The sequence below is a fragment of the Telopea speciosissima genome, chromosome 3 (genome assembly GCF_018873765.1).
Source record: "Telopea speciosissima isolate NSW1024214 ecotype Mountain lineage chromosome 3, Tspe_v1, whole genome shotgun sequence".
NCBI lineage: Eukaryota > Viridiplantae > Streptophyta > Magnoliopsida > Proteales > Proteaceae > Telopea > Telopea speciosissima.
The window spans coordinates 121468-135657 of NC_057918.1; the positions used below are offsets into that span (position 1 = coordinate 121468).

Genomic DNA, 14190 nt, shown 5'->3' on the forward strand with positions numbered 1-14190 from the left:
GTATGATACACTTCTGTTTCTGGGTCATGTTTCTATTCCAAAAATAACTTTTTGTATTTCTATTACTGGGCCGAATTTCTTGGTATAAACACGTGTTTGGTAATGCATAGAAAATTCTATTTATGTGTTAGGAAAGAAACAAAAATGCGTTTGTAACGCGCAATAATTTATATTTCTAGAACATTGAAAAATTTAAAAAATGCCATTGAATACCCTAAAATTTGTTGGCATGAGGTGGTTTCGGTGGAAATGGTAGTGGAGGAGGACGTGATGGTGGCGGTCGAATCTAACAGAGATGAGAATCGTAGAGATGGGTTGAACACCCCCACCCTCTCATTTCTCTGTTTTATTTATAGAATAGAGAAGTTCTAATATTTTTCTATTTTTCAATTATTTTTTTTTTTGGTTGTCCAGATTCATTCCCTAGAACAAAAAAATGGATCGATGTTAACAAACAGATTTCTATTAGAAAAAAAACAAAGAAATAGAGAAACAAAAATGTTAACATCCATAGATTAGAGTATATGTGGATGAACGAATCTGACAGAATAACTGTTTGATTACCCTGATTCTAAAACCTGAATCTACCAGAATAACTGTTTGGTTACCTTGATTATGAAATCTGAATCTAGCAGAATAACTGTTTGGTTACCCCAATTTCGAAACTTGAATCTACCCAAATTGTGATAAAATGCAATATGAAATAAAATTAATTATACTAATTATTTTATTATTTAATAATAATAAAATATAATCATAATTATAATATAAGTATTTAAAATTTTAGTATTTTTAATTAATAATTTAATTCTGTGTGCACACTGCCTTCCATGCAACCTTTGCCCTTTAATTAATTATATGAAATTTTAATTATATGATGCTTTGATTAAATGATTTTTTCCGACAATAGAAGAGTTAAATAGAATTCAATCAAACATGTTGTTTCACATTTATGTGTCACTTGATTCAAGTACATAAAACAAAAAAAACAGGGTCCGACAATGCCATGTGATTTTTGTCACATTCTCTTCCTTCTTCCTAGACACTGTATAATGCTCATGATTGCCTTAAGTGACTATGCTATGAACAGTTGAATAAAAGGATCTCGGTGGATTCGAACCACCATACCCTTGGAACATGCTCATGTTCCAAGTGCTCTACCAATTTGAGCTAAAGACCTAACAAGTACAGTAGCAGACTGTTTATGGGACGTAGACATATTAAAATTAAAAAAAAAAATTACAGCATATGCATTTGCTCCAGGGAAGAAAAAAAACAGAGATGAGAGAGAGAGAGAGAGAGAGAGAGAGAGAGAGAAGCACTAGAGCACAAGGATGAGATGGACCACTACTCTACATGCCCATTTTGTTCATGTAGTAGAGCTTATTGGTGGCCATGAAAGTAAGAAAATCTCCATTAATCAATTTCTTCCTTCTACCAAATTAATCAATTTTGTGAGTTATATTTGTGTAGGGGCAACACCCGAATCAGTTTTGGAGTTAATGAATGTGAAGGACTTAACACTAGCTCATGTGAAGAGTCACCTGCAGGTAGGTGAGGTTACTGAGGAGCAATCTCCATTGCTTTGAAATTAAGAGGAAAACAAATATTATTATATATTTTTTTTTCTTAGCTATTATTTTTTATATTATTGGTTATATATTTAGGTTATTTTAATATTTTTGGTAGTGGAAGTGGGGTTTGGCCTGTTTGGAAAACAAAGGGTAAGGACAAAAGGGTTTCAAGAGAGTAATCTTAGCATTGTGGACTTTGTATAATTCTTTTATGTGCTTGTTCATGAAGATGTATAGAACAGTGAAGAGCACTGACAAAGGAGCATGTATTTGGATCTTCCCCTACACCCCCCCCCCCCCTCTCTCTCTCTCTCACACTCAAGATTTCATTGGTACTGGACTGGCTTTAGTCCACAAGAATTAATTTTTTCTGGGTATCTGGCTTTAGTCCCCCATCAATATTTTTTTAAGTTAGGTGGGGTGGGGTTTTTGTTAATCGAAGGGCTTTCTTTTCATAATGTATTAGCATCTGATATAGCTTCTCTCCCAGTCAGAAATACCCACGAAAACTTCAGATGTAAAGATCATTAAAGATTGTCTTGGCATTCTAAATGAAGGTGTTCTATCAACAAAAAAATGGCTTTGCTGTTCTATCATTTCTCTTACTAGGTTTTGCTTAAAACATAAGATAGTGATGTACAGGTCATAAGATTTTGCCTCAAAGGAAGTAGAAAGCAGAATAAAGGAAATAATATTCTCTAAACAAGAAGACTCAATAGCAAAGTCCTAACCTTCATAAAAAAACCATCCATTAGCTATACAATCAAATTTACAAGAACATATTGTTAGAACATTCAAGGGTTTTGAGAAACCCGAATCCGTCCCCCATCCAGATCCCTAGAACACCATTGAATCAGAATAAATAGGGAAAGCAAAGTGTACCTGGCACCCACGTATGTTGATGAAGAACACATAAGAACGCCTCCAAAAGCAGCATCGATCTGTCAGATAATGAGTGCAATCCACGATGGGGATCTTCTGTCGCCTCCTATACTCTCCCACAACTCTCTTTCTTTGTGGAGAAAAGAGAATAGTGAATGCAAGGACCCCTCATCAGTAGTATTTATAATACTCCCAAAAACCCTGACCCACTTCCACAATGGGCCGGGCCGGGCCGGTCCATCTCAATAAAATAGTAGCAGCCACGTCGGCCCTTGTATTTCTTGATCCCCATCAATGATCGACCCGATAATTAATTAAGTTCACACTCGTTGCATTTCGGGGAAATCCCAACAATCTCCCACTTGGGCTACATTAATTATAAAGTCATCATTATCAGATGTGGCCATGGGATCTCAGCACAACAATAATGCTACTAAACCTTGATCCAGTCAGTAAATACATCGATGTCGAGCAACAACAGAAAATACACCTCAACATATGGCATATCACTTTCTATCAGCTACAAACAAAGACCTACTTACTAACATGAATCGCCTTGAGATAATTTGTACAAGGAATGTCGTCCACGTCTGTGATCACATAAATATCATCATCATTCGTTGTGGGTCCTCGAACGTATCATGAGCATCGTACGACTCATGGATTACCTTTGAACATCAACATGATTCGTTGGTAATCGAACGACTTAGTTTATCACCAATAGAACATCCGTGGTTAGAAATAGCCGAACGACTTGTCTCGTCGCCAATCGAACATCCTTGGACCAAAAGGCCCATAAACACATCAATCATATGCATGCATGCAGATGCTATTCATCACAACGAACAGAAGCACCATAATCGAAACGAAAACATATATTAAGTCCTCTCACTCAACAAGCATATCAACGAGATAGGAAGAATTCTCAATCCACTAACAGAACAATCATATAAAGAAGCACTCCCAGTGATCAAGAGAATCGAACAAACTAAATCGATCAAGTTTGAAAGTAAAAATTCAAACCACAAATCCCGGTATAAACTAATCAAAACGTCAAACTATTCGAACCGATTACTTCTTTCGTTCTCAGTCAAGTTATCATTCTCAAGCTTCTTACTTTCTTTCTTGCGCACAATTAGATATCAATTTCTTTCAAGGGTATAATCGTAGTTTGTTAAGTGCATCAACTTCCTCAACATATTCTTCGTGATTTTTAATTCACTCATTCATTCCTTGTTTTATTTCAGTATTTGGCTTTATCCTTTCATAATATTGATGCATTTTCAATCCATGCCACCGAAGTAGCTTTCGTCAAATGGCTCAAGGCCGATTATACCCTATAGGTTACAAATTGTTTTTAAAACAATGTTTCATTGCTACAATTCTTATTGATGGATTATTCGTTCATGGTTCATTATGCTCGTTGGTTAACTGTCAGTTACCATAATTATTCACTTATTATTTCATCTACCATAATAAGTTGTTATTCGTCAATAGCATAACATTTTCATCAACATATAGAAACAGGACATCATAATATTAAAGGTTTCTATATCACACAAACTAACATGTTCTTCACCCATCGCATGTTGTCTTATCATTAAACATGCATCAACATAAAATCAGTGGTTCTAAACATTTATCATCAACTCATCAGACACATGTATGCGTACAATCAAGATGATAAATATCAAACACTAACACTTCTTTACAATACTGCATTCTTGCCCTTTTCGGGTCAAAGGTACACGTCTTTATCATACCGGTACACGTCTTTATCGTACCATAAATACCGCGAGATAGCAACAACTTTCAGAAATCTCCCTCCACCTTTGGGTGATAAAGAAACCCCTAGGTTATGCATCTCAATAACAATTTATCGCACTGTAATTACCGTGAGATGTCGATGACTTTCAGAAATTTTCCTCCACCTTTGGGCGGTAAGAAAACCCCTAGGCCACGCATCCCAATTTCTTCAAGTACACTATCTTTGGATGGACACATTGCCTTTATGTGAAGAGATCAGTAGTTTTCAGAAATCCCAGCACCTTTGGGCAACTGGAACCCTTAGACCACTATCCCTTCCAATACATATGCATATCACCTCGTCAAACTTTGGTAATATCGCCTTTGGTCTAATGTCACCTATTCCGCTGCCTTGACAGAACCATAAAAGGATTCAATGGGCCACTTTGGTGGATCACCATTTTACCCTCTCATAATTCCTCAACCAAATATGCAGCAATATGTGTGGAAGTAAATACATCGATTGTCCATAATGTGTTGTGATATGCACGTTTATCATCAATGCGACAATAGTCAACCCAAAATAGTCCAAATATGCTTAAAGCAGCATAATCGTCCAATACAGGTCCCTGGGATTATTAAATGTCCCAAAACCATGTACCATGGGTAGGTCTTGTAATTACGAACAAAACAAGACCAACCGGAGCCTAATCAGACGCTCCACTCACCCATACGTCACTCGAAGGTGACACAATCATCATAACAGGTCCCATAAAATTAACCAAAATATTCGAATTGGATGCCCAAAACGTCGACCTTGAAAAATTCAAGCAAAATGGAGCATCCCAGGACAAAATCCGATCAAAACGGCGTTCCAAAACAGGAAATATAGTTTTTGGAACAATTGAAAACGTTCTAAACCAGTCGATTCTGTTCCCAAAACAACTGGAAAACACAAAAACCTCCAAAATCACTATTTTTGTTCATACAAAGTATGTCGAATTGCATATCAAACCGAAGAGCACGCAAAAACAGACACACCAGAAAAACCGCGTCTCAAAATTCATCCAAACGAACCCACACGGTCCATTTGAAGTTTTATAGTCTTTTCCCCTTTTTTTTTTTAAATCCGAATTGAACCGGTTCGATCGAATCAACCCAAATCAAGCCGAACCGGACCGTCGGCCCAGGATACGGGTCAAACAATGGGTCAATGGTCGAGTCTGGTCAGCCATGCGGGTCGGGTTAACTTTGATCGGGTCTCGGTTGACCGGGTCAAACTTGCCCCGCAAGGACGTCAGCATCGCTATGGAGATTTTTTTTTCTGCAGCGGTCGTCGGCGCGTGGATCTCACTCGAGCCTTTGGGGGGCGCGTGCCGACACGTTCGGCCACCAACGACAACGATCCACTCACCGCCGTGTTCGTCTCTTCAAGCCCTTCGCATTCGTGTAAAAATATTAAACTTTCGCCGGTGGAAAATTCTGGCAGCGGCGAAAACGTGCGATTATGCCAAAATCCCTATTTCCACCGTCAAAACTCGATCTAGGTTCTTAATCAATCGATCCTAGGTCCGTATGGTCGGCTCTGATACCACTTGTTAGAACATTCAAAGGTTTTGAGAAACCCGAATCCGTCCCCATACAGATCCCTAGAACACGATTGAATCAAAATAAATAGGGAAAGCAAAATGTACCTGGCACCCACGTATATTGATGAAGAACACATAAGAACGCCTCCATAAGCAGCATCGATCTATCAGAGAATGAGTGCAATCCGCGATGGGGATCTTCTGCCGCCTCCTAAACTCTCCCACAACTCTCTTTCTTTGTGGAGAAAAGATAATAGTGAATGCAGGGACCCCTCATCAGTAGTATTTATAATACTCCCAAAAACCCTGACCCACTTCCACAATGGGCCAGGCTGGGCCAGTCCATCTCAATAAATAGTAGCAGCCACATCGGCCCTTGTATTTCTTGATCCCCATCAATGAACGACCCGATAATTAATTAAGCCCACACTCGTCGCATTTCGGGGAAATCCCAACACATATGACCACCAGATAGAAGCATCGAATATAGAGTTTTTAGCATTGCAATGAAGAAACTGTGGGCAAAATCCTAATTTTTCTTCAGGTGCACTTATAACCGACCATGAGATCAGGGAAAAGATCCATGAACAACATAATTCAATTTTCATTACAATTGCTCTTCATCAATTTTCATTGTAACCGACCATGACGATCCATTAATTCCTTATTTTAAAAATCTGAGAATGTTGTCTCTGCAAAGGAGCCAATCTCTAATATTTGAAAGTGCAAAACAGTACAAGAAGGCACAACAGCAGAAAAATTGTTGACATAGCTCCATTGCCCACCATTCTTTAATTTTCCTTTTTCATGGGACCTCTATGTCTCTATATCCCAAGGGAAGGGAAGGGAAGGGAGCAAGAGATGCGTGGAGTGGGTTCAGAACTGTAAAGCTAGAAGATCTAGCTAGCCATGATTGAACACCACTGATCCCAACCAAAATACTTGATCATATTACTTGAGAGGGTTGGGATTGCTGTTCTAACAAAACACAAAAACATGCCGAAAGAGGTACTGTTTTTAAACGTTAGCAGACATTCATCATGTGCTTAGTCCCTGTGACAAGTTGCAGTTTTATAGAACTATGCCAAGTGGCAAAAGCACCTCTTTATTTTTTTTTTCTTCTAAGAAATCAAGAATAGTATAAAGGGCTGTCTTTTGTAGAGCAAGGCTCAAAAGTGCTTTACAAGTTGGGCAACGGCACTGAAGTTGAGACTAGTTCCCATTTCAGCTTCCAGCAATATATGATGTCAGGCTCAAGTTGAATCAGTTATGAGCTTGGTTGGTCCTTCATGTCAAACCACATGGCAGAGAAAGGCATCTATATGGGTATTTATGTAAAAATATATGGAGAATGGAACTAATGGAAACCCCCTTTTTCAGCTCATGAAATCTGTCAGGTGAACAGATTTCAATTCAAGGTTTTTACCCAAAAAGAGAGAGAGAGAGAGAGAAGATAATTCAAGGTTTTTCTTCTATAAATGATAAATTTAAATCCCATTAAAATATGTATTATTTTCAATTTCCAATCTCTTTAAAACAACCGTAATGAACAATAGACAACCACTTCCTTGGCAGTACAAACAACAGCATGGAATCTCTCATGACTCATGAACAACACAAACATACCGGAGTATCAGTGAACTTTGAAACCACAAAGAAAACGGAATCAATGACCTTGAAACCACTCCCAGATCCATATCTCAGCCTCTTATCTAAAATTTGCTGGTGTAAGCTTCAGCAGAACCTCTGTTTAAAGCTCTCTCCAGCCTTTTCTCAAATGGAGTAGAGTGCCAATTCACTCTCTTATCCATTTATACTAATAATCTGTATACAATTTCAGATTTCACCATTCAAGCAGCTAAACAAACAAACGACAGAGAATACCCATTTCAGAAATTTCAGAGAAGAAACATATCACACACACATGGCTAGTAGGTATCAAATTTCTCTTAGAATGACAGATCTAGACCTCTGCCCACTTCCAACCCAACCCCAATCCCCATCCCTCCCCCATCCCAAACCCCCAAAAGGAAAAAATTGACCAAACATACAGCTACTTTTAGACAATATGCAAATTCCAGAACTAACAAATGTCCCTTTTCAATATTCCCTAATAACTACAGTTTCTGGATTCAAGGAAAGAAGTTAGGTGGCGTGGGGTTTTTGTTAGATAAATTCAGAATGGAAATTTAATTATGGGAGTCCTATTCTGTTGAAGGAAGTAGAAAGCAGAATAAAGGAAATAATATTCTGTAAACAAGAAGACTCAATAGCAAAGTATTAAGCTTCATAAAAAAACCATCCATTAGCTATACAATCAAATTTCCTTTTAGAATGCTACCCAGTAATTCACACATGCATTCAAATCTCTTAAATTACAATGTTGGAATCAAACAAATAGATAGGAGAGAGCAGAGAAGGTCTCTGAGACAGAGAAGGCAGAGAAGGAGAAGAAAAAAAAAAGAAGAGACAGATATCCAACAGAGAAGGGAAGGAAGATGAGAAGAATAAAAAAAAATGCAGGCAAAAGGAGGGTTTCAGGTAGGAGATGGGGGAGAGAGAGGGCTTCAGGGAGGAGTGCTGGCATGCCATCAATGGAGCCAGTGAGCCACCCAAGCATCAGAATAAGAATTAAAAGAAAATATAAACCAGAGAAAGAGAAGAAGAGCAGCGGGCTGGGAGAAGGAAAAAATAGAGAAGAGGAGGCCGGAAGAATTTAAAGAGGGTTTTGGGATACCTAGAACTGCCTAGCCGCGACTTGTCAGAAGGTTGAAGGAGAGAAGAAACCAGGGTCATATTAAGACAAAAAATGAAAACTAAAATTAAAAAAGTTCACAAATGGCCATATGCAGAGGAAGCGAGAGAGCAGAGAAGGACTCTGAGACGTATCACACACACATGGCTACTACTCATCCCACACACAGATTCATAGAGGATACAATAGATTTTAGAACCAGAAGATATCTATTTCAAAAGCCTTAAAAATTACCTAATAAGTTTTCTCTGACCTAACACCAGGCACTCTTCTTGCAGGGTGATTATGATCCGGTTTCTCTGGACAAAATAGGAGAGGGAATAACCTAGGTCAGATCAGAACTTCCCACAATCGAAACCCTAGAAACAGAGAGCGCAAGAGAGAAAGCGACACTGAGAGAGAGAGATAGAGAAATCTGTGCTAATGGAAGGATCGAACTCACCAGAGCGAGATCTCTCCTTCATTCTCCTTCAACTTCACCTATCTTAAAGTCTTCAACGGTATTGCCTCTATCGCAATTCTATCTGAATCTCAAGATGTTAGGCCTTTTATACCATAGGGTTTAATTTCTTGAATCTCAGGATTAAATCTCAAGATTTAGATTTTTAGTGTAAAATGGTGTATCTCATAATGTAAATCCGTTTTTCCAACCAAACGATTAAAAAAAATGAAATTATCAGCACCACCCCTTGAGTTACACTCTTATTTTAATACAACCTCATTAAGTATCCAAATATCAAAACCAATCCAAAATCTAACGGGTTAACTGTATAAAATACAAATGACTAAAATACCCTCGACACTGGCTTTGCACTTCAAACCTGGAAGGGAAAATAGGCACCCCACCTCCATCTTCCATACTTGCGACCAGCCCACCTGCCGGAGAACCTGCAAGTGTCCGGCTAAATCCCAGGAACTCCACTCCAGCGATTCATGCCCCTGTGCTTCCCGGGAAGGATGACTGATAACGCTGAGACCACCGATGGTGAAAGTGACGACATAGGCATCGACACCACGACTGCGAGCAAAGCCATGTGTATGCTCTCCTTGGTTGAGTTGGAGAGCATATCCCAAAGACACCAAAGGTTCCTTGCTCTTATTTTTCTCCCCTTCTTAGTTTCAGAATTCTGAATTGATCGTAGTTTTCGTAAGCAGAAACACCCATAAAGGAAAATAGAGAGTTTGACATTGAGATGTCTTTTTTTTGCAAAATTTCTTTCATCGACGGAGAAAAGGTTGCTGAAGAAGGTGAGTGGGAGGAGAGATAGGGGAACTGATCAGAATTCGGAAATTCGAGTCGTTGCTTTGCCTCTGCATCTTCCTATATATCTATAATGGATTCGAAGCACCGATTTTATATATCATCCAGAGAGAGAAACGGATTGAAAGAGAATCAATCAAAAACGGTAATTTCAAACTTGAGTTTTGTGATATTCACAGTTTTGTTATTATATTCTTGAAAGATTTATTTATGTATCAGTAGATTTTGGATTTCTAGGGTCTTAGCGATGTCTGCTAGGGTTCTCAGCGATTCTATGGTGAAGTCTGCTCCATATTCTCAAACGATTCAGGGGCTGGGGTGTGTTTTCAGGGTAGAGGCGCACGGAGGCAAGGGCTGCAGGATCTTGAGAGCCCGCATGCAGGTGGGTTGGGGGGCAGGGGGTTTGGGTGGTGGGGGCCAGCATGGTGGTGGGTTGAATTGTAGTTGGTGAAGAAGAAGAAGAAGAGTTGGAAGGGTATAATTGTTTATAATTATAATTTTACCTGCTGACTTCACCACTTAACAGCACTAAGACTTAAACCCTGTTAGATTTTGGGTTGATTTTGATATTTGAGTACTTACGGGGGTTGCATTAAAATAAGGGTATAACTCAGGGGGTGGCGCTGATAATTTCCCTTAAAAAAATTGGGATTCATGTGTTTGTAGATGTAACACCTATAAATTTACGCAACCAAACACAATGTAATAAGTTATCCCGAGTAGTGACCCAAGTTGAATCTAAAATCCTAGTTCGCAAGTTATGTCAGAGTTGGAATGACAAGTTACTGTCCACCGTACACACTTCTATCAAACAATCGCCAAGGTCTGAGTGTCTGACCCCTCCACCGGTCCACATCCTCCCTCCCAAAAAGAAATAAGGGGAAGCAGTTTTCTGTCCGGGAGTGTGGCTTACGCCAGCACTCCCGTGTCTATCTCTCTCCTCCTTAAAACAAGGGGGTAGATGTGTCTTTTCACATGGAGAGAAAAGAGATAGACTCATGGGAGTGCTGATGTAAGCCACATTCCCGAACAAAGATCTTTTTCCCAAACATAAAAATAAAAATATATATTGGCACTCACCGGTCGGGCGGGGTTTTGGAACGCGGAGAGATTTTTCTTGTGTATGTTTGTCTGTGCACTGGTCGAATAGCTGGGAGGTTTGGGAGATGAACACAAAAGTCTGGACTCCGCATGCGTTCGTTGCACCGCGATATCCTCAGATTCAAGGCGAATATAGCTTACGGGTTTCTCAAAACCGCCAACGTTGCGGCCTTTACTTTCGGTCAGGAAACCGCCTCCGCCGGCATAGGGATGCCAGCCGTCCTCGTAAGCGGTTATGTTATTCCGATGACCAACCTCAAGAAACCACCGGAGTTCAGCTCTACAGTGAGATTGAAAGGTACACAAACAAAATCTGATCCGCGAAGACTTGCGTATTATTGTGTCTTCTTCTTCTTTTGTTTTAATGAATGTCAAATTTTTACTGATCAAGAGAAGAGAGTAGGAGGTGTTTCCTGTTATCCTCCAATGTTTCTGTCCATTATATCATCGGTTTGGTCTTCTGGAAATGTGTTGCGACATGTTGGGCGAGATGTTCATTATGGCCACCAATTGTCATTGCCTATCTGATCATGTGAATTTGTCTCCAAGAACTAATACCGGAGACTTTTGGTGAATAACAATTCATTACCAATAGAAGAAGAAACCGGAGACTTTTATATATGTTTTCCCTTACTATTTTTATCGTTTAATGTACCTCTTACAATTCACAATCTTCTGTGTCTTTTATGAAGTCTTTATCCCTTTCTAGGAGGGCCCCTAAAGGGGGGTGGGGGGGGGGTTATAAAATTTTTGCATATGTTTTAGTATGATCTGATTGATTATTGTCATGAATGAAGTTGTCTTCAAAATTGCGAAATAAATGTGGCTCTTAAGCTAAAATTTCAAATTTGCAAGATGTGATGTATGTTTCTCTAACATTACTCATTTATCTCGATCTTTTTAATGGAGAAGATTAGTACACTGTGATACATTCTGGTAGAAATTTTAGCATTGATTGGTTGAGATGTTTAATGTATGTTGAGCATGCAACTGAATTTGAAGCATTAGAAAAAGGGGACCTTTTTCTTGCATATCCGTTTAGGAGACCTTTCTTAAACAACCCTACAAATCTGCCACATGGCAAATCAGATGGGGCCCAAATTTTGTTCACAGGTAGACCTCTAGGTCCCTTGCTCAGTGCTCACATGTCAAGTTTCAGTCCAAATAGAATTTTCCTTGAGGCAAAATAGAACTTTGAAAAATCCAGGACTATGGGAGAGTTCATAGTTGTGATTGATCATTGAAGTATCATAGGCGTGCATAGACACATGCATCATGCATGGGGATGCATGGACATATATGGGAGAGTATTTGCTTGAATTGAGTATGAAATTTAACACATGGATAATCCATACCATATCCTCTCTATACAACTGTTGGAATTGCCACATCATCTGTCCATGTGGCTCAAAATGGTGGCCTATTTTGGAAGCCCTTCCTAAATGGGGCTGTGCAAAACAGTTTTCCTCAAAAAAAAAAACCATTTCCATCATTGTTTTGATACTGGTTGAACATTTGAATATTGTGCCATGCTTAATGTTTGGACTTTGTCCCTGATGCAGTAGCTTTGGATTGTCTGAACCATTATGACAAGCTTTGGAAGTAAAAGCCCAAACATTCCGGTCCCTTAGCCAAGCCCAAGATCCATGGCAGTAAATTGCGAAGTATTTTTTTACTTGGGGGTTTCTCATAATTATTTTGGAGGTTTATTTGTAATTATTAGAAGTGTAGGTTTTTTTGTTATCTAATTGATAGCTGCATTAAGTGTGGGGCCAGTTCTGGTTGCTGGTTAGTTTAGGGAGTCTTTTATTCTGTTAAAAAGTCTCTTATTTTATTACCTTAAACATCCAGGGGTCACGGACCGACCATAGAACCCTGTTCAATAAGTGGAACGTATTAGCTGTCCACTCTCAAGTTGGGCAGTAAGGGTCGGAGAAGGGCAATCACTCATTCTTATTCTTTGTTATTTCTTTAGGAAGTCCACTTTAAGTGGAATTATATTTCTTTTTTCATTTAAAGAACTGTAACCCCCCTAATCGATTATTGAAAGGAATCAGGAATTTTTATATTGAAATTGAGATTGTTGTCTTTCTCTCACTCCCCCTATGATTCAGGTTTCTTCTTATTCTTTCCCTCCTGCAATTTCTCTTTCTTTCTCTCCCCCCTTCTTCCTAGCAAGTCTGCAAGTTGATCCATCTCTCCTCCCCCTCCATCATTCTGAATCCTTTCCCTGGTAAAAACTCAGTTGCGCCCCTATATCACCCCTTATTTCTCTCTTTCTCCCTGCCTTGGGTACCCTGTTTTCCCTTCTCTGTTGTCGCTGCAGGTGCTGAAACTAGGATAATCTGCTGTCTGATCTTCTCTGTAACCGCAGATACTACTCTACAGAGGTCCTGCAGAGAAACTTTCCTTTGAGTACTGCTAAGATAGCCAGTAAGTAACCTGCAACTTACCAGATCTGAAAGCTTTTATGTTCTGGTATCAGGTTAGTATTTTAGATCTGTGATCTGTTATTTAGTCCCTAATATCTGATTCTGTTATTTAACCAGTATATCAGAACTATTTTCTCAGTTTTTAAGCTTCATAGCTAATGTTCTGAGTTGCTGGATTTGGATCTGAAACTTTGCCTATTCTGAATTATTTTTCTAGACTACCATTCAGTTTCTGTCAGTATTCATTAGTTCTCTGTTTACTGATTTGATAACTAACTGTAGTTCTATTTTATCTCCTTTTCTGTTTCAGTATTGTATTCTCTGTTTTGTTTCTTTTGGGTTTGTTGCTGCTAAACCTTAACTTACCTAGACAGCCCCTAGTTCCCTAATTACACTCTTGACAACCTGGGCGTATCAGCAGCCTAAATAATCTTAAGTTCTGCATTAGCCCCAAGAATCAAGATCTCGATTTCGGACCTGGTTTTGGTCAGGCCTGAAATTGAAATGTGCTGGATCTCGTTTTGAAGTTTCAACATCGGGTTTTGACCTTTAGGCCTCCCTGGGTTTCAACCCAGGGTCGAAACTTGGGTTTCAACAAAGGGATTTGTTTCGGCCAGGCCTGAAACCAAGACAACTCGGAGATTTCGGTCAGTTTTGACTGATATTTAGTTCCATCATAACTGTTATTTGACTGGTTTTACTTCATCAGTTATCTATTTTGTGTCAGAATTGCAAGTCAGAACAGTTACTAACTCTAATTTATTTCTCATTTGCAGATTAATTACGGAAACTGCAAAGCAATCCCAAGATGGTTGGGGTGCTTCTGGAGATTGGAGTGAAATTGAGGTGC

At 39.1% G+C, this 14190-nt stretch overlaps 1 protein-coding gene and 1 long non-coding RNA gene across 2 annotated transcripts in view; both read left to right on the forward strand.

Moving 5' to 3' along the window:
• The first annotated feature begins 1340 nt into the window (after positions 1-1340).
• LOC122653634 lies at positions 1341-1874 on the forward strand. Its single transcript, XR_006331838.1, has 3 exons — positions 1341-1401; positions 1474-1550; positions 1804-1874. It is a non-coding gene; the product is annotated as an uncharacterized LOC122653634 (long non-coding RNA).
• Positions 1875-10886: 9012 nt separating this feature from the next.
• Positions 10887-14190, forward strand: part of LOC122656112 — a 73331-nt gene continuing 70027 nt past the window's right edge. The window contains exons 1-2 of the mRNA XM_043850561.1: positions 10887-11206; positions 14117-14186. Of these exons, the coding sequence (XP_043706496.1) occupies positions 10974-11206; positions 14117-14186 (303 nt within the window). The 5' untranslated portion in view covers positions 10887-10973. The remainder of the gene's footprint in view (positions 11207-14116; positions 14187-14190) is intronic.